Source organism: Leuciscus leuciscus, assembly GCF_965113295.1.
Source record: "Leuciscus leuciscus genome assembly, chromosome: 11".
NCBI lineage: Eukaryota > Metazoa > Chordata > Actinopteri > Cypriniformes > Leuciscidae > Leuciscus > Leuciscus leuciscus.
The window spans coordinates 1,975,035-1,997,305 of record NC_138735.1 but is presented as its reverse complement, the minus strand read 5'-3'; the positions used below and the strand labels follow the sequence as shown (position 1 = coordinate 1,997,305).

The following is a 22,271-nucleotide window of genomic DNA, read 5'->3' as shown; positions in this document are numbered from 1 at the left end:
TGGGAATTTAACATAGGGGTGTCCAGACTTATGCACCCTGTATTTTAAGGAAGAACATTTATTTATTTACGATACATTATTCATTCACAAAGAAAATTGGTGTCCTTAAAGGTTGGATTTTTCCTAATCTTTTTAATTAAGGCATTAAGTTCAATTTCCAAAAGATGATTTTTATTCCTCTTTTTAGTCAACTTTAGCATGTGTGTCTAAACTTATGCATAGCACTGTACCATTCGCACATTATTTGTATTAATACTTATTACTATTACCACTACTTTAAATAAAAAATAAAAAAATAATAATAATTTACAATTGTAGTACACTACAATTTTAAATAATTTATTATTGTTATCATTATTACTTAAAGTGGTGGTAGTAGTAATAACTAGTATAAATAATGTGCAAATTGTGTATATATGGTAATATAAATCATCATTTAAATAAATAAATAATAATAATAATAATAATGGTTGTTATTTAAATAATGATTTATATTACCATACAACATTTGCACATTATTAATATTATTACTTACCACTACTACCACTTTAAAAAAATTGTAATAATAATAATAATAAAATAATAAAAAATATGGATTCAAATGATAGCATCATCAGCAGCATCAGCGCAGACACACACATGTGGTCAAAATGAATGTTTGGATGACACTGAGGGGAAAAGGGCCAGAACAGAAGAGCTCAGCAGCTCCAGGGTGTGTGTGTGTGTGTGTGTGTGTGTGTGTGTGTGTGTGTGTGTGTGTGTGAGACCCATCGCTAGATTCACACACACACCTCAAGGACTCGACGCTCCCACTACATTCTTTTTGGCAAGGCATCATTCTCCATTTGGGCTCAGATTATCTCATGCTGGGAGCAGCAGTCGCTGCAGTTTCCCAGTGTAGGAGGAAACAGCTGAACGTGTGAGAACAACAGAGATAAACAGCAGATTGAACACTTGACTACCGACAGCTTCAGCGTGTGCTGTTGGAGGATTTATACCACAGGCTGTGCATATTTATATACTTTATATATCTTCATTTAGTTTAACATAATACTAAAATAATACCCTAAAACTGGAATAAAAATGTAATGTGAAATATGAAAATGATTTTTTTTATTTAATTAAAATGTTTATATAATGGTATGATACTAAAATGACTTGAAACAAAATGTGCATATATAAAACTGACGATACCACATCAAAATGTATTACACTGTATTTCTACAGAAACACTGTAGAAATTCAATCTATAAAATTAATATTGGAATTTAATGCAATTCTCCAACTGATGATTTGAGTGTCCCTTACATCGGCCGTGGGAAAGCAAAACTCACCCTAACCAGATTTAAAGTCCCCCTGTGGTCAATCATTTTATCCCTTAAAACTCATCTTTGATCAGCAAAATGACACATTTAAGCGGTTTTTCATTGGAAAAAATAAATTCTTCATGTCTTAAAATATCTTGAATGTAACTCGACACCCTTGCCTCATTTAGTATGCGCAGCTCTATGAATATGCAAATGAGCCCCGCCTCCACTCACTCACTCAGCTCAGAGATCCACTGGTTGACGATCACACGTTGATCTGATTGGTTACAAGGTAGTTTGTGACGTCAGAAACACCAGCGATTTCAAAGCGTGTGTTTGAGACTGTCTTTGGTTCACTGCAGTTTTAAGGAGGAAATACTCAGCAATGCTGTCGACTTATGAATTTACACATGGTTTGTCTTAAAGCATATTAAAAACACCACATAGACATATAAACAACATTAAAAGCTGGATTTCATCACAGAGGGACTTTAAGGCTCTTTTCACACTGTATTAATGACTCAGAATCACAGTATGCTTGCTTTATTACAGTGACTGCCTCAGTGAGTCCGAGCGGCAGCTGTTTATCCCTGGCATGGACTCGAGAGGAAACACACCAGCTTTAATTTAATAGTCATGTTCAGCATGTACAGAATTGCACTTATTTGTGTCCACACTACCATTCACACCAACCAAACTCACTGAGCTGTAATGCCAGCACTGTAAAACACCGTACAACCTCCAGACCTTTCAAGTTAGATGAGATGATATAGCATCTATAATCAATCCTACATGTAGAATCAATGCCAGTGGAATCACAGAATCAATTCGTCATTGATTTCCTGCTCATTTCCACACCACACACACGTCAAGGTTTGCTATTTCCACTGGCCAATAGAGCCAGCGCAGACTTCTTGACCCATCCAGGGCTGAACAGCGCGAGCAATTCACTCGCATTTACCACAAAAAATCCCAATTTTCTCAGAATTGCGAGAAAGTAAGAATTGCATGATATAAAGTCGCAATTGCGAGATATAGTCGCAATTCTGAGAAATAAAGTCGCAATTGCGTGTTATAAAGTCAGAATTGCAAGATATAAAGTCAGAATTGCGATATATCAAGTCAGAATTGTGACTTTTTTTCTCAGAATTGCAAGATATAAAGTCAGAATTGCATGATACAAAGTCGCAATTGCGAGATATAAAGTCGCAATTGCGTGTTATAAAGTCAGAATTGCGTGTTATAAAGTCAGAATTCTGACTTTTTTTCGCGCAATTGCAACTTTATATCACGCAATTCTGACTTTATAACACATAATTGCGACTATTTCACGCAATTCTGACTTTATATCTCGCAATTCTGACTTTATATCTCGCAATTCTGACTTTATTTCTCATGCGAGAGATGTAAACTCGCAATTGTGTGATAAAAAGTCGCAATTATCTTTTAAAATGTTTTATTCTGTGGTGGAAACAAGCTTCCATAGTAAAATGTTTAGGAAAGTGTGCAAAAAAAGTCCCTGCAATCTTTAAAAAGCCTTGAATTCAGTCAAAAGTACAGGTTACACTTTACCATAAGGTACATTAGTAAACATTAGTTAACATTAGTTAACATGAACTGATAATGAACTGCACTTATACAGTATTTATAATGTTAATGTCAACATTTACTAATACTTTATTAAAATCTTGTTAACATTAGTTAACTCACTGTGAACTAACATGAACAAAAAATGAACAGCTGTATTTTTATTACCTAACATTAACAAATACTGTAACAAATGTATTGCTCATGGTTAGTTCATGTTACTAGTGCTGTCAAACGATTAAAATATTTAATCGCGATTAATCGCATTAATGTCATATTTAACTCGCGATTAATCGCACATTTTTATCTATTCTAAATATCCCTTGATTTCTTTTTGTCCCATTCTTTTTTTCTCATTTTAATGCTCTTATCAACATGGAAAAGTGTGTCGGCTTGCTTTGTGCAGATGCTTTTTTATTGAAAACAACATTGGCATATACTGTAGTGTTCAGTTTCACACTAACATTCACACTCGGAGAAAATAATCACATCAGAGAATTCGCATTCGCGTCAAGTGGTGTTTCAGACTGGAGGAGCTGCGATGATCGCTCAGTTCACAACGATAAAACACACAGATCACGTTGGTCTCATCGATGGAACCATTTGGCAACTTTTTAAAAGTAAACTTTCCATTCAGAATCTTATTGGCATCCATTTCGGCGTCTCGTGCTCGCCATCTAACCCTAACCGAGAGCCTTGGGAACGGAGTGAGTGTTAATAACCACTCCAGTCTCGAGTCCCACTGAGGTGAGCAGGGCGGGGCCTAGAGCCTTGGGAACGGAGCGAGTGTTAATAACCACTCTGGTCTCGAGTCCCACGGAGGAACTCTGGAAGGATAAGAGTGATGAGACTATGTTGGCGTTTTGTTTTCATTTAGTTGTTTATGTTTATTTTGTGATTAAAGTTACGTTTACCGTTCGCCAGTTCCCGTCTCGTCCTTCCCTGAACTTGAACATTGTTACACCTGCATTTTACACAATTTTTTCTAGTTATTGTTGGCCACAAAAACTGTATCTGGCAACATTTATAATAATACATAACTTATTATAATAAATACAATTTGAAGCAGAAATCTTTAAAAACTGGGGGTGCGGGGGATTTTTTTTTTTATAATATATGAATTGCGATTATATCTTCTACCGATTTGCATTGATTCACAGATTTCAAAATTCGATTTTCTAAAGTGTTACACTTCTTTAACTTTGCAGTACTAAAAGTTACTTACAGTTATTGACATTAATCACAATAAGGCACGAACAAGGACTCAATAGATACAATTTAAGTTTCTTTAATTTGTATATTTTGTCTATTGTATTTGTCCTATTGTTTGAAATTTGCTTCTTTGTTCCTAATTTTAATATAAAAAATATAATTAAATAAATTAAATAAGAAAAGTAACACAAAATAGTAAACTACAATCAAATCTATGCACATATCTAATTTTGACCTCATGAATCAATTTGAATCGAATCATGAGGTCCCAAAGATTCCCACCCCTATTAAAAACCTAGTGATTTATTTATTTTTTTGCAAATAAAAAGTAAATAATTTCCTTGTTTCTCCTTATATCCCAAATGATTTGATATATTTTCATTGTGCACCCAAAAGTTCTTTAAGCGCTCCTACATTTTTAGAAGTAGAAGTTCTCAAAAAAGTAAGAGTCCAAAATAAATGCTCAAAATAAGACTATGTTATGATTGTGGTCAGCTTAAAGGGCATTGGTTTTATAATATCGAGTTGACTAAAATGGGAATAAAAACTAAATAAATTTCAAGGATCACATTTAATTCAGTAGGATTTTTTTTCTTCTAGACTCATTAAACTGTCTACCGCAGTCGAATAAGAAAAGTAACACAAAAGAATAAAATGTATGCACATATTGAATCGAATCCTGACCTCATGAATCGTGAGGTACCAAAAGATTCCCAGCCCAATTAAAAACCGAGTGATTTTTTTTTGTAGGCAAAATTTGTAAATAATTTCCTTGTTTCTCCTTGTATCCCAAATGATTTGATACATTTTCATTGCACACCCTAAAGTTCTTTATGCGCTCCTAAATGTTTCAAATTTAGAGGACTTGAGCTCCTTAGGGAAAAAAGTAAGAATCCAAAATGAATGCCAAAGATAAGATATGTTATAGCAGGCGCGGGGCTGATCTGCACTCATTGGCGAATGAGTGATTGCTTAAACCAGCACTGTCGGCAGGTCTTCCCAACCCTCGCTCTGGAGATTAAATCCATAGAGTAGTTATCCGTCCCTCTCTCTCTCTCCGCTCGTTCGACCCCTGTCTCCCTCTCTCTGGGCTCACGGCCACGGTCCGGCTGTTCACGTGCCGGAGCCGAAAGCATTGACATAATGAACTCCCAGCTGGAGCTCTCGCTCAACGAGGCCACGTTCCTGAGCCGAGCCGCATCGAGCTCCCGGGATCCCCGGACTCGCCCAAACACACGAATGAATAAACCCTCTATCTCTCCAGCCAGACTCCCTTACAAAACCACATCGCCTCCTTTAAACTGTCCCAGTGCCCCGAAATATCCCTCGCCTGGGGGAAGACGGAGAGAAAGGAAAAATCTGTTGATTACAACTGGCTCTTTCTGGATTTCACTTGCTGATGAAAGAGGGAAATGCATTACGCTCTACTTCCCCACGACTGAAAGAGCACTAAAAAGAGTACGCTTATCATGGCGGATAGTCGGGGGACAAAAGGGCTAATTTCAGGCACTTTACTAAGATAAGCTTCTGCTTTTGCTGCTTTTCATATCTTGCGAACTTCAGGCCCTGATTTACTTCCAGCGAAATTGAAGAATGGACTAGTGTGATGAACAAAATCAGGCAAAAACAAAGTTTTGAAAGCGAACTTTACAGGAAAGTTCGTCCCGGCTGGTAAACACCTTTGAACTATAACGTGTCCACACTGATGATGCTTTGACGCGTCAATCTTCTCCGGTTCAGTTCGTCAAGGTCAGACCAAGGTCAGGTTGACCAGTTCGTCAAGGTCAGTAAAAACAGGATCACACTGGAGAGACGCTTTATAGTAGAATCTGACGTTGTAATTCTAATTGAAACAGCAGAATCTCTGGTCAAGTATTTCAAACTTCTTTCTGCCCCTAAGTGAAGAACGAAACAGAACTTGACCTTGAGCATCTCCGGGTCGTTACCCCTCATACGGGCTCAGGAATGAGACCAGAACTTGACCTTGAGTATCTCCGGGTCTTCACCCCTAATACGGGCTCAGGAATGAGATCGGAGGTTTAGGACGAGGGAAGTGCGTTAGCAATTAGGGAACAATTTAAGACAGATTAAATACTAATGCCAGAAGAATATAATCCTTCCAAGGCAACACAACTATCTCTACAATGCAGGGTTACTGGCTTGTTAATACAAACAGTTCCGTAGACCGAGTCTGACTAATTCGTTTTCACTGTTTACTAAAAGTCTGTGTCCGTTTGGTCTCACTTGAGATGACCTGACATGGCCTGTTCGGACAGGTTTATAGACCTCATGTGAATTCATCTGGGAAAAAAAAAAATGCTTATCCTGGTTATTGGGGTCAAAGTTGAGTATTTGCTTGACCAGCAGCTTGTCTTAGGATGCTAATCTGCCGGTGTAATCTATTATCTGCCTAACGACCCCTCCGACCCCCCGGGGTCTTGGTAAGATGTGGTCAAAGCAGATTTACTGCAACATATGAAGGCAATCAGGATGACAACTGTCGTCTAAAACAGGCCGTGGTTATTATAGTTCATCACTGCTTGATGATTAAAACCAGTAATGATCTTTCCCATTCTGGCAACCCTACCTAGTAATTTGCAATGGCTGGACACTCGGGTTGCGTCTCTACACAGCCAATCAAAGGCAGACACATGCAGTCGGAGTCGACCTGCCAGTCCAACACAGTTATGTTCGCTCTACATGCACCAACTGCTCCAGTTACTTATATCTATTTGGAAGCAATTTGACTAATCTAGGCTTTGCAGTGTGCGTGACCTAGCGTGCATCACAAACTGTATTGAGCCTTGCTGTTAATAGGATGGGTTTGTATCGACTACTGAAATTTGCTAGGGTTGTAACCTTACAAAAAAAAGGACATGTGACAAGGTTTTCATCATCAGCATACTGTGCACATGCAGCAAGGTTTTTCTATCCATGCATCATTTATATGCTCAGGTCACGTATGTGCCTTGAATTTTTTTGCACTGATTAGTTTGGCAACACTGACTGACCCTTTTTTTATTGGTCATAACGTTTGGAGAGAGAAATAGCAGATACTGAACACATGAAATTGAATTGCATGTGTTGACCACCTGTGTTTGTGCACTTCCAAACTGAGTATGTTGATAGACTAAGCGTTAAGCATAAGCGTTTGCATGAAAACTGAAATGTACTTTAGGCTTTGGATTTTGGAAATGTGTGCAATGGCAAGCACCACTTTCACAAGTTACACTAATAACATCAGTCTTGCTTTCTAAATGCATGAACAAACTGTAAAAAGTAGTCATGCATGCAATGAATTTGAACAATGTTGGCAAAAGTGGTATAAAAAACCAACAGATTTTTAACAATGCTGTTTGTCAGATGCATGTGGAAATCCCCCATGCTCGGCTCCAGCTGCTCGTGAAGGAGGCCGTGTGGGCGACGAGGAGAGATCTGAACTACATGCCCTTCACTGTCGAGCGAGATCTCCTCCAGGCCAGCCTATCGACACAGCAGAGCCGGGGATATCGGTCTGCAGGGAGTCATGGGAGAAAATGGGATCGGTGTTTTCCAACGAACACGTCAATATGGTCAGGCGTGCTGCAAAATCAGCAATCATTTCTGCTTGTGTGATAAAATGTTTAATTTTCATTTGATATTTCCACTACCTTGCGTTGCTACCAAGCTTTCACGTTTAAACTCCCAAACTCCTTTCTCTTAAAGTCCCCCTGTGGTCAATAATTGTATCCCTTAAAACTCATCTTTGATCACCAAAATGACATATTTAAAAGTTTTTTCCTTGAAACAAAAATTCTTCATGCCTTAAGATAGCTTTAATGTAACTTGACACCCTTGCCTCATTTAGTATATGCGGTTCTATGATTATGCAAATGAGCCCCGCCTCCACTCACTCGCTCAGCTCAGAGATCGACTCGTTGACGATCACACGTTGATCTGATTGGTTACAAGGTCATTTGTGACATCAGAAACACCAGCGATTTCCCTGACTTGCACCTCCAAAAGGTGTGTGCTTGCTTTAACACACTGTTAAAAGATTTAATAAAAAAAAATGTTAATGTCATTTGGGGAATTGGAGTTAATATTAGGAATATCACTGGTTTAGCTTTTAGGAGAAGCTTCTTGTTACGTTTTCATTAAATGTAAAAAAAGTGTTAATTTTTATGATAAATATAGGAATCTAGACGAGGTCAAATAAACCATGCAAGTTGATGTTCTCTTGATTTGTGCAATAATTCTGATTAAGTGTAAAGAGAAATTTCTAATATGACAATAATTGAGCAAAGCAATCGTGATTATCACTTTGACTATTATCCCAAACACGCGTCTTCCTAAACGGAGGAGTCTCTTGGTTTCCACGTCTGGGAGACTCTATGGGCTCTGTGTGTTTGGAGGGGCAGATTAAAATTCCTGCGCTGACCCCTCTCCCCACGGCAAGGGTCAGTCCATTCACCGGACACTGGGAACCGGGTCAACCAGGACAGAGGCAGATGCACAGCAACAAACCAACGCTCACTGCCGATCAGCCACGCACTTCATGTCCGAGGATTAGCATTATATTCCCATGCCAAAGTGCAAATGCTTACATATTGTCGGGATTCAACTCACATTCACAATAAACCCGCTAGAATGAGTCGCAGGCTTGATCTTTTGAAAGACACCAGTGCAGAGCTATAATGAAATCGAGTCCAAATTTTATTAAATCAATGAATCCAACAAACTCCAGATCAAAATGTCCACAGACACTGAGTTAAATCCCATCTGTGCTCGTTGTCTGGGTCTGACGAGAGAGGATATGTCTGAGTGGAAGCCAGAAATGTGTGACCCACTTCACGGCAAATGAAATAAACCATCAACGTGACCTTTATAGATCAAATTTGGTTCATATGACCACCAACAGGATGAAAATATGGGCTGAATTGGAGCACACAAACCGATATTGAGCGATCTCCCCCTCGAGTACAGTAAAGTGGGTGAAGGACTACAGCAGCTGTACAGTAAAGATGATGAGCACCAGCAGGGCCTGGAAATGCTTTGTCCAAAGTTCAATGTCAATGTCAGCATTTGGCTTCAAGGGAAACCCAATATGCCAGTGCACATGCATACATTACCAGTGTGTGTGCGTGTGTGTGTGTGTGTGGATGCTGAACGTTGCTGGAATAGCGACTGCTCACTGAGGCATGCTCAGTAACGCTTCGGAGGGTTTATGGGTGGATTAGTGCTCTTTGCTTTTCACTCGCTCTTGTTTTCTCTCCATGTACTCCCGGTTCATCTCTTATTTCAATCTACCGCTCATTTGCCACCACTGATCCTCCGTCGCTCTGCACTTCCTTAATTGGATAGGATGGGATTTCACCTCAATATTTAACAGCCCGTCGTGATGCTGGCCGTGTTACTGATTAAGTTACAGCACAAGCCTGCAAAATCACTATAATGTAGAGACTAAATTAGAGATTCTTATGTTTTAAACATGACTCCCATGTTTGAATATACAAGTGCACAAGATATTTGAGAGCTACAAATCTGTTGCATGTAAAAGAGCAGCTCGGATATATCTTTTGCATTCAATAGAAGAAAGAAAATCATACGGGTTTGGAATAACAAGAGAGAGAGTCTATATTAATACTGACAAACTAAATGTTTGTGAAATGTAGAGTGCACACATGATTTCAAGGTTTAATTTACATTGACTCTAGATTAAATCTCTGAACCAAATCAAAATTTCAAAATATATAATGTCAGTTTTTCTTATGAAAAAAAAAATCTCTAAATTATTTAAACTATACAGGAAAACCCTCTCACTTGGTACATTACTATCATATTAAAGGGTAAAATTAACAACAGAGCCTAAACAATTAAATACAATTGCTATTTATATTTAGATAAAATAATAAACGCTCAAATAAAAACGAGTTGTACACAAACTTTTAAATTGCACAATTGCTGAGACTTTGTTTTTATCAGAAGTAATAAAAAAATTATTATTGGATAAAGGTCCTTAAAGGGTTATTTCACCCAAAAATGAAAACTCTGTCAGTAATTACTCACCCTCATGTTGTTCCAACCCCGTAAGACATTCGTTCATCTTCGGAACACAAATTAAGATATTTTTGATTAAATCTGAGAGCTGGCTCACTCCTCCATAGGCTTCTAAAGACGTTATAACTTGCTGGCCCAGAAAATTTATTAAAAACACCTACAGTGGCTCAATCTTAAGTTTACAAAGCGACGAGAATACTTTTTGTGCGCAAAAACAAACAAAAATAACGACTTTATTCCACTATTCATTTCCTTCTCTCTGGGCCTCGAGTTTTTTCACATAGTATAACTGCGCAGCGCTTCTGTGTTGTACGTCACACGCATCACACACATGCCCAGCGTCGGCCAATAGTGAGCCTACGTGTGACGTACAACACAGTTGGAACAACATGAGGGTGAGTAATTACTGACAGAGTTTTCATTTTTGGGTGAACTAACCCTTTAAACACTGGAAGCGATTTTGACGCACGAATAATTACTGCGATGGTTTTATGTTTTGATCAGCTGTTTGTGTAATGAATGCTTCCACACCGAACGCGAATGTGCTTTGGCGAAAAAACGACTTTTCTTTTTTTCGCTTCGATGTCGATTTTTTAAAAACTTTTTTCGACAGAAAAGGCTTCAGCCAATCATACTACAACGATTTGAAAGACAATGGGCCCTATCTTGCACCCAGCGCAAGTGACTTTGGACACCGACGCATGTATCATTCCTATTTTGCACCCGCGCACAGAGGACTTTTCCCTCCACAGAAGCACGTCGGTAAGTTAGGAAATACACTTGCGCTCCCGGGGGCGGTTCAGCGCAAAGAGGAGGCGTGTTCCGGCGCAAACGTTCCTTCATGCTATTTTGCAGGTTTAGAAAACAATTGCGCCACTAACCAGGAAAAAATAGTTTAAAGTCAGTGGGGCGTTGCGCATGTTATTCATATGCTATTTTAAGGGCGCATGCTTGGCCATAATCAATGTAGCGTGTGCACAACGCGCATACACTTTGATTCTCTCATCTACACAGAAGCAGCAGTTTTCATTTTTGCAAATCATACATTATTACGATAGATAGATAGATAGATAGATAGATAGACAATTTATTATAAAAGCATACATCTAGCTTACACATTTACCCAAATTATCATACGCCTGTTTAACCGAAGTTAATTTGGGTGGGTTTCTCCATTTCAATGTAACTTCTCTCTTTTACGGCCGTGACGAGAGCGTTGCTCTCCTCGGCTGTGAACCGCTCCCGGCGCGCGCCTGGCAAATCCGCCGTTACAATAGCAATCCGCTATGGAAAAAGCGCGTCTTCTCTTAAAGGGAATGTGAGATGACGCTCTGATTGGTTTATTTCACGTTACGCCCAAACCACACCTATGAATAATGAAGCTACTTCAGACCAACCCATTTTAGATTTGCGCCTGGCGCAAGAGTCATTTATCCCGCCGGGAAAATAGCAACAGCGCCGAGACCCGCCCACAAAGTTACTTGCGCTTTGCGCTTGACACTTGCGTTTCAGATCGTTAAAATAGGGCCCATTGTGTGGCGTAGGATTGCCAACCAACTTGGTTATCACGACTGTGAGAGTGTTGTGTGATAGTTTTAGTCGTTGTATAGTCCTGTGCTGTGGAGGCTAGCAGGCTAAACTACATTTGGGATAGAAAGCTAACACTATTATCGTCAAAGATAGACACAGGGACCGTGTTTACTCTGAACATGTAACAAAATGTAGTGAGACTATTTAGGGCTGCTTTTAGTATACTATACATTCTTTGTGTGATATCTACAGTTTCTAGTTGAATGATTTTAACTTGTTACTTCATGTGTTACATGTAATGTGTATTGACATTACAAAACGCACTGTGTTTAGTTGAAGACGCAAAAACACTGTGGAAAAGCCTCAGGGACACCGATGTGAGAAAAAGGATCATCACTGGATGATGATGATGATGATGATGAAGTGTCCATGTTTTCTCAGCTGTCGGCGCGAAAGTTTTGGAATGTTGAAACTCTGAACGGCTGATGTGAATGGTTTTGCCGCGAACTATTCGCTGTTTCGTTTTGCTTTTTTGTTACGCGTCCGGTGTGAAAGGGCCTTAAGAGATGCTCTAAAACAAATTTTATTCATGCATCAAAATGAAAACCGCATAGACTAAAAGATCACTCTTGTGATTTAAGAATCAATATTGGTTTGTTAAAATGAAGATTGATTAAAAGTGTGTCCTCTATATTTTCAGGAAAATTAATAAAAGTGTTTTAAACTAAAGGTCCTTGCACACCGAGTCTGAGATTCTCGATCGAAATGTTCGCACAATCAAAAATAAATACGACCTCAAGTTGTCAATCACGTTCACACACCGAATGCCTCCGAAACCTCCGTCATAAAATATTCGGATCGGGTTTGATTTTCTGTGTTTTTCACATTCGTAGCAAGTATTTTAAAAGGTGTTTTGACAATTCAGAGCCAACGAATACGAAAAAACGAACACGCAAGTTTCGGACTCCGTGTGCAAGGACCTCAAGACTGACCGCGTGACACTCACTATTCGAGAACGAGCACCATCTCGCTGGCCATCTCGTAGACCTCATGCAGATTGACGACGCGAGGACAGGCTCCCGCCAGCTCCAGGACGGCGATCTCGTGGATGATCTCGGTTCGGCAGTCTTGGCCCTTCCTCCTCTTCCTCATGTACTTTGCTGCAAACTCTTTACCTGTGCTTTTCTCCACACACTTCCTCACCACAGCAAACTTGCCTCTGAGAGGGAGAGAAAACAAGGGGAAGAATGTTTGTTAGCAGGTAGAAGATCTCATAGTGTAGCCAGACTTGGACCAGGGTTATTATCGGTACTAAACTATTAAAGGGGACCAAAGTCAAGTTTCTAAGTCTCTACCAGAACAGCTTTTAATTCTTGAATGTTCAAAAAACACATTATTTTCTCCATATTTGTCATTGTTGCAGCTCCTCTCTTCCCAGTCTGTCAGTAACGCTTTTCCCAAAAGCATCGATTCGTTAGCCAACTATGTTCGCAAGTTCTGTGGTTATCAGCAGTTCAACCAGTCAGTGTTTCCCGAAACCATCGTTCTAACGAACATTCGCAAACAGCATCTCAGAGTTGTGTGTGTGGAGCGACAGATCTCCTGTGGTTAGAAGAGGAGTTTCTAGTTTGCATGACATGTGGACTCAATAAATCCTGATCTTGAGCAAAATAAGCAAGATGACATTCAGTGCAACACGTATCTTTTATTTAGAATACATACAAATGTCATTTACGTCTTTTAGTTTGTCAAGAGATTTAAAGCACCGTTGTTGAAGAGTGCGCATGTGTGAACGAGCTCTAGTGTGTAAGAACGAGCCTATGATTAAATCTGGAAATGAAGCAAAATAACTGAGAAAAATGAAAATTATTCTTCAGATGCTATGTCTATAATTTATAGCAAAACATCAAGTGTTAATTCGATCTCAAACGTATTCATTCAAATAAGTCATTACTCCACCACATGCGTGACATCATTAACCAACGTGGTTGAACGACTAATATGCGACAATATGATTTCGGGAAACAGTCGTGACTAGCTAGATGATTTCTTTAACGATGAATCGTACTACGATAGTTAAGCAGTGAGTGACGTCTCTGTACGGGAAACACACCCCTGTTTACTTCCTGTCTCTATGAAGCCCCTCCTTCTGAAAAGCACACTGTGCTCTGATTGGTCGGCTGGAGCAGTGTGTTGTGATTGGTCGAGCGCTTCGAGTGTGTTTGGGAAATGTCCCGCCCCTTACCATAACCACCAGTTTAACACTACTAACTAACTCAACCAGGCCCCGCCCCTTTATTCTGCATATGAATTATTATAATGAGGAATATTGTGACGATTCACTGTGTGAATCAGATTTTTTGCCAATTTGCCAATTAAAGCTGAACTCAAGATGCTTTTACACCAGCAATCTGACATACTAGTAGAGCTCACATTTCCATGCATCCCATTAAACGGTCACATACACACACAAAACAACTTTGTTCAGGGCCTCTTTTCATTTGATTCAGTGAAAGGCCGGAGCTGGAGGGTTTGCGGGCAGTGAAAGGGTTCGGCAGGGGAGGGGGGGGGGTGTATATCTAAAGATGGCACACTTGTTATCACCACGGCTCAACGTGCCTTTGTCCCCCCGGCATATTTGCGGGATGAAATCACCCCAAAGCCCGAACTGTCCCTCTGTGTCCCACTTTCAGCACTGAACTTGAAGACGCAGAGGCAGACGATGAGGAAGAGGAGGATAACACGTCGCCCGAGAGGATTCTGGAGAGTCTGAGACGACACCCTCCCGCTGAGCTGACGACCACGTTCCCTACAGCTCGGGGAGATCCGTCCCACACTGCCAGCCTGTGCTCGCGGAAAATGTGTGTTATTTCTGTACCGGTTTCCAGAAATATTCATACCAGCCCTTCCAGCCCAACACCCATCCCTCATCATGTGGACAAACAGGCCCTAAAACCCACGCTATTGGTCCAGCCAGAAGTCCACATGACAAACTATACAAATATAACAGTCAAAAGCCAGACGAGAAAGTGATTTAATTGATGTTTGATCTAATTCCAGTCGTCAGAGGAAGACATGAGGGATAATTTGCACTCAATTACAAAAATCTGTTTTTCTTTGAACAATCCAGCATTGTGCAGTGAGACCAGAATGCCAAATATAATACTACTTATAATAATGATTATGATAATGTGGCAATTGATATTACTACTACTACTACTACTATAATATGAAAAATATCGTTAATCATAATAATATTATGTTTTTTTGTTGTTATAGGACTGAAATGTGTTTTCGGTTCCTATTGTTCTTGTGTTTTACTTCCAATGTTTGCCTTGTTTCCTTTGTTCCTCGTTCGTTTCCATAGTGTTTCGATTTCTAGGAGCCGTAACAGGAAAAGGAAGAATCTCACCATCAGAGAAATGGCAAATAATATTTTATTTTATTCAACAAGGGTTTAGAGGCAGAGGCAGACAAGACCAAAATAACAAACAGAGCAATATTTTTTCAATCTCTACATTTTCTAAAACAAAAATAAAAAATAAAAAAATACAATTTAAACTCGCCTACCTCCCTAAACCACAAACAGCGTGAAAAGATAGATGTACAAAATAAAATGGCGTCAAACCCCCTAATTCCCTTAATTTGGCAAAAACTATAGGCTATACTAGGGTATTTACACAAAGCAAACACACTGCAAAATCCAAATCTCAAATAATCACACACAATCTCTCTGGTACGACACTCTAGACTAGACGAAACGATAACGATATGAACCAATGGTAACAAGGTATTAATAATTTTTTTATATTGTGATATATTATTACAATTTAAAATAACTGGTTTTCAATTTATTATACTTTAAATTATCATTTATTTCTGTGATGCAAAGCTGAATTTTCAGGATCATTACTCCAGTCTATCACATGATCCTTTAGAAATCATTCTAATATTCTGATTTATTATGAGTGTTGGACACAGTTCTGCTGCCTAATATATTTGATGAATAAAAGGTTAAAAAGAACTGCCTTTATTCAAAATAAAAACATATTTTCTAATAATATAAATCTTCTTTACTATCACTTTTTATCAATTTAACACATCCTTGCTGAATAAAAGTATTTATTTATTTCAAAAAAAGAAAGAAAAAAATGACTGACCAGTAGTGGATATTGCTGTTACAAAAGATTTCTATTTTTAAAACATTTGCTTATTTTTATTTTTATTCATCAAAGTATCCTAAAAAAGTATCACAGGTTATGAAAAACTATTAGTCAGCAGAACTGTTTCCAACTTTGATAATAAATCAGAATATTAGAATGATTTCTAAAGGATCATGTGATAGACTGGAGTAATGATGCTGAAAATTCAGCTTTGCATCACAGAAATAAATGATCATTTAAAGTATAATAAATTGAAAACCCATTATTTTAAATCATAATAATATATCACAATATTAAAAAAAAAACATCTGTATTTTTGATCAAATAAATGCAGGCTTGATGAGCGGAAGAAACTTCTTTCAAAAACATTAAAAATAGTAATGTTTCCAAACTTTTGGCCTGTACTGTATGTGACTTCTTTTGCCAGTTTGAAGCGGTTACATTACGGTACAAATCTTGCATAGTGTGCCTTTAAATTACGATAATCTAAATGTCATGTTTGACAAATACATAAACTGGAAGATGACTGATGAAAAAAAGCCACTAGACAAATCCTTAAAACAGATTCAGGATTGATTTAAAACGCAGCAAGTGGAGTCTCAGAAGTATAGTAAACAATGCCTCTGTGAAGCCCTGGTCAGACGCGAGGCTTGGCGCTTCGTTTAGGAACACAGCGCAGAGAAGCACCAGGGAAGAACTGTGGAGGAAATGCATGTTAAACGTCCCGAATCACTCCGTGATGTCCTGAACTGGCCTTCTCAGTCCATCTGCTCCCGGACCGCATACACACCCACGCTGATGATCCAGGCAATGCACAGGGTTATTCATAAGCGCTCGCTTCTCAGGGCAAGAATGATGATGTGCCTCGTAAGAGATGCATGTGGGCGTCTGTGAAAATGGCTTGTTTTCAAGTGTCTCGAGGTTAAAACTATATGGGGCCGTGTTTTAAGGATCTCAGCACATGGTCTAAAGCGCACGGCACAAGGGTCACTTATGGCGCGACCGAATCTACGTTTGCTTGTTTAACGACGGGAAAAATGGTCAGCTCTCCCGGCGCATGGTCTTAAACGGTCGTCTCTATTCTCTAAATGAGTAATGGGTGTGTTTTGTCTCTATTCTCTTAACGAGTAATGGGTGTTTTGGGGCGTAACGTGCAATAAAGCAACCAGAGTCTCGTCTCCCATTCCCTTTAAAAGCCAGTTGCGCTCGCCCCATGGCGGATTCGCTATTTACATGACGGAATTTGCAAGCGAAAAAAACTGAACGCTTTTCTAGCGAGGAAACGGATCTGCTCGTGCTCGAGGTTAAAGCTGTGTGTGTGTGTGTGTGTGTGTGTGTGTGTGTGTGTGCAAAGGTTAAAGCGCAAGCAAACCATCTACGGGACAAGTCGGATTCCACCATATCTCTGTGTACACAATAATAATCGTTTACATTGTAATCCTTTTATTTGAAATATTTGGCATGCTTGTGTGCGTGTGTGTGTGTGTGTGAGAGAGTGTGTGTGTGTAATAAGCAGAGTGTGTGTGTGTGTGTGTATGTGAGTGTGAGAGTGTGTGTGTGTGTAATAACTTGTCCCTCCAGAAAAACTCGGATTTTTTTTGTGATTGTTGTGGGCAAAAATCCTTGATTACGCGGCACGTTTTCTTAAAAAATGCGATGGAATATGCGGGATATTTATGCAATTTTATGCGATGAAATTGCGGGAACTTGCAAAAATTGCGGGAACTTGCAAAAACTGCGGTTTGATAAAAAAAAAAAAAAAGTGATTCCCCCAACTAGGAATTCACTAGGCTACTACTTTAATGTAAAGAGTAATTTCTTATTACTTCCTATGATAAGCAAGCATACTACATCACATAAAGTGCTGGGAATATTTAAGTTCTCATCTTGTTTTATTTCAGACCTTAATAAACACATGGCTCAAACTTACAAATCATCATGGTTTCATCGGCATCGCGGGGTTTGCAGCTTTTCAATGATGTCGCGTAATTACGTCACTTCATAACGTTCCCATGGCAACAGGGGAAATGGCTGCGCTTGTGTGAAGTAAACGCAACATTTTTCAACTTTCTGCTAAGATAACTGTGACTTTTTGCAACGAAAATGCGGGGATTATGAAAAGCAAGCCCGCATATTTTGCGCTTGGAAATCTGCAATTTATGCGGCGAAAGTGCGACGTATTTGAAAAAATGCGTCCCCCGCATAAATATGCGGACTTTGGCTGATTATGCATTGAATCATGCGATCGCATAATCGCGTTTTTCTGGAGGGACTGCCTAGTAATAAGCAGACTGTTCCGCGCGTTGTGGACCCGCCTATAGGCGCACATTACTAACACGCTCTTTAAATAAATAAATAAAAATATTGCGCCATTGACTTTAGACCAGGTTTCAGTCGGTCAACGGTTTATTTCAGTTGCTAAAAATATCAACGCTCCAACAATGTGCCTGAACACACACTGGTTCTCAGACCAGCAGCCCATGGGTGCACAGATGGACGCACATACATTGGCTAATTCAACAACGTGGCGCAGAACGTGAAAATGAAAACTGCGTTGGGCTGAAACTAGCAAAACACACTTGCTCTTTAGGATAGGGCCCATGATGTTTGCCTAGGACAGACATTCCACATGCACTCCTGCACGCTCTTCTCTGTGACCGACACTGGAGAAGTGCAAGATCAGCAGAACATCTGCCGGAAGAGAGATCAGGAGGAACTAGCTCATCTGCTAAAGGCATCTTGGATGCATGATCTGATAGCAAACATGAATCCATGCAGGAATGTGGAAATGGACAGAAGACGACTTCATGCATACAAAGAATGTGAAAACATGTGCAACATTCAGTCACATTCAATTGTCTGAAACAGAGCAACTCATGAAAAAACCTCAATGGACAGATGAAAAAAACCCACACAGGCAAACGTATTGTTCTTATGTTTTAATTGGGTTGCTGACCCAAAAGTGTTGGACTGGCCAGGCTCATGTGAGAGTCATGGGTTCAGAAGGGGTTTCAGCCATCAAAGGAAGTTTTCCTTTATTTTCCATCCCCATTCTGTCCAGAACTCCGGAGATTTACTACACACAGCTGGGATTGCCTTCCTCGCTTTCTTCAAAAAAATGTGGTGATTAATGGGGTAAGTAGAAGAAAAATGTCCTTGTTCTGGGCTGTCCCAATAAAACCTGGGTGTAAAGTTAAGCGTCGCTGTAAAGGGTTTCTTCAAGACCAGTTCTTTGCCTCAGAACTGAATGTCATTCGGGTCATGTGATATGCAACCAAAACCATCTAAAATGAATGAAATCATTCTGATTGGTGTGGTCACATGCTACTTTTTTATTCCGACTGAGTTGTTAATATGCATGTAAACGCAGCCTGTGTTTTCCTCACACCACGTCTACTGCTCTTCAGCAAACTCACAATCCTCGGAGAAATCTGATCCAATGCAATATCCTATATGGTATGTCACGCATCCCAACATTATAAGTCACTTGCCTAACTAATAGGTAGATGGTATGCATGACTATTAGGGCTGGGTAAAAAAAATATTGATTTCTCGATTTTAATCGATTCTCATTTTTACGAGCCGATATGGATTCTTAAATCCCCAAAATCGATTAGTCATTCTGTTTTCAGTTGATGAATGAATGTAACATTGTAGCGCTGCATCCCATCCAATAAATCGCAACAATCTTTGTGCTTTGTTACTATTGATATGAAACAAAGTCTCAGATTTCAAATTACGTCCATTTTCTTACGAAATTCAAAAACATAATTACAGTTTTGTGGCTGTGGCGTGAGATCGCTCTGGCTCAGCTCTAGAGAAGCACATGATCTTCTCTTCCGCCTTAATAATACCAGTTACAGCGCGAGATAAACATGAATGAGCTTCTGAAAGTGTGTTAAAAGGTAGAGTACAACTTATCGAAGTCCGTATCATGTGACATGGAGTCGCCCAATCAGTGTTTCACCCGTGGAAAGACGTCAGTAAAACAGCTTGTAAACAATGTCATGTAACGTCACATTTACCTCAGAAAAACCATATCCAGTGACCATAAACTCGTCAGTCAGCGAGACAAACTAACTCTAGAGAGGAGCATTCTGCTAAATATTCGCACCATATTATATATTCATTATAATTTTTTATGTTCTTCAATATTTAATGCATGTTTGAATAAATCTGGCAGGTTTTTATGACAGCCACCATTTAAATGTTTATATTTCATATAACTTTATTATTATAAAAATAAATAAAAGTGTAATTGAAGTGTTTGTATACAAATCAGTTCATGTTTACCTTCAATATTATAGCCTGCTAATGAAGCCTATAGGCTACCACTGACTCCCATAGTTACAGCATTAGTTAAGAGATTTGTTTTCCTTGAGGAAATGTGCCATGTATTGTCCCTGATATCCAAAATAATCAATATTGAATCGAAATTGAATCGAATTGTGAAATTTGTGTCAATACCCAGCCCTAATGACTACTAATATCACAAAATAAAAATATGACCTTGCATCTGGAGAACTTCAAGTCTTCAAACAAAGACTGCAACTATACATGACAGTAAGACATTGTTGAAAGATTGATGCACAAGACTCAGAATCCAGCATTCATTAAAATCCCAACAGTGTTGTATAATCACCGTGATCGAGAGCGATTCAGAAACACTAAAGCACCTTCCGCTCCTTTGAAAACCTAATAGGCTTTTACTGCCCTTGACTGCATGGCTTGGCATACCTCCATTACCATGGTGTTGCGTTAATCTGGCCGGCTTCTTAAAAACACGAATGCCACGGGGAGAATGTGATGAAGAAACTCTTAAGCTCCTCAACATAATACCTGCCGCCCCAGAGGTCTGCGGTCGCCCGATCGAGGCCGTGGAGAGCCTGTCGTTCCCCCGCTGATGCTTTCAGGCCAAACGCTTTCAGTACTTTGGTGTCTGAGAACTTCTACGGATGTCGCACGAGACTGTAACCAATCGTGACACCAGTTCACAATGTGAGCGGATCATTTACAAATGAAATTTTTTACCAGTGACCAATTCTTTCACGTGATGTGGTGCAGATGTGGTGTTAAATATGACTTCTATTATTGTATGGCATTCAGAAAGTGCTCCGCGGTTGACCGAAGTTGAGGGCCTTTGAGCTCTGAAGAGACAGACTGTGATTTGGAGACTTTGGTGTCTTTTAAAATTGAGCACATTTCCAGAGTCTGAGGACTCACACACACAGCCCAAACGCTACGGCTTTCATGTGTGCAGGACGAGGGTTGACGGCAGGGTCACGGTTTATGCGAAATAGCTCGTCCATATCAAGAGCAGATGGTCCGTCTGTGCGAGAGTAGGGTTTGTATGGTCAGCAGTCGGCCAGCTTGTAAGTTAGAAAGTTATGGAGAAACTTGTGAACATTACTCATGCATACTTGGTCCAAAAAAAAAAAGGGGGGTTTAAAAATGCATTTATGCTTTTGATCATACAAAACCAGACATTGAATTCAAGATAAAGACTATAATCAGAATATGCATTCCAGTTCTGAGTGCACTCGGTGTCAGTCACATTCACAGAGCCCGTTTGTCAAGCATTACAGTATTTTACCTTTACAAATGACTAAGGATGGCAACAGTGCAAGAGAATACTGACTCTGGAGAAACGATTCAACAAAATGCCATCAGTCTTTCTAAAGCCCCAATTCAGAAAATACACAAAAAGTGAAACTATATGCATTTGCAGAGTCACCAAGAAAAGACGAACTATAAGTCTTCTTAAGATACAAATCACCATTTTCCAGTTATAAGAGGGCAGAAGACACACACCAAAGACCATCTGGACTCACATCTGAATAAGATTTAAACATTTGCAAAGAAAGAGACCCAATAACTAGCTATTTGAAGTCGGCATGAAATGGTAGTTGCGCTCGTCTTCTCTTCCGTATTGTGAACGCTTCTGGAACGAGAACAGATGTGGGCGGGGCTTGATTGTGTCTGTGTGAAATTGTTTGGATTGTTGTGGTTTGCTATTGGCTGATCTCATGTGAGTGACAGGTTATAGCCCCGCCCTCATCATCAGAGAAGAGAAGAGATGCTGTAAGAGGAACTTATTCTGATTAAAAATTACCAGGAACATCAATTTAAAATAAAATAATTTAAAATAATGATCTGCACTGATAAATTGTTTATAATAAATATTGCAATATGCAAAAAAACTTTGATTACATGGCGACTCTAAGGGTAATATGACTTTGAACTTGGATATTTTGTGTAATCTGTAGAGGAAGAGCACAACATGGGCAATCTGAGTTTAATACCTTAATCCTCTTGAGTCTCTGGGCTTTTGTTAACTAGACGGTGACATCACTGATTCAGAATGAAAGTAAATCAACAACACTTCCTCTACAGAACCTTGTTTTGTTCACTTTCTGCGTTACCGAAATAGTTT

At 39.4% G+C, this 22,271-nt stretch overlaps 1 protein-coding gene across 1 annotated transcript in view; it reads right to left on the bottom strand.

Annotated features, from left to right (window-relative positions):
• stk17a (serine/threonine kinase 17a) overlaps positions 1 to 22,271 on the bottom strand; it is a 51,064-nt gene that overhangs the window by 18,701 nt on the left and 10,092 nt on the right. Inside the window, exon 2 of the mRNA XM_082183817.1 lies at positions 12,682 to 12,894. Coding sequence (XP_082039943.1) covers positions 12,682 to 12,894 — 213 coding nt within the window. The remainder of the gene's footprint in view (positions 1 to 12,681; positions 12,895 to 22,271) is intronic.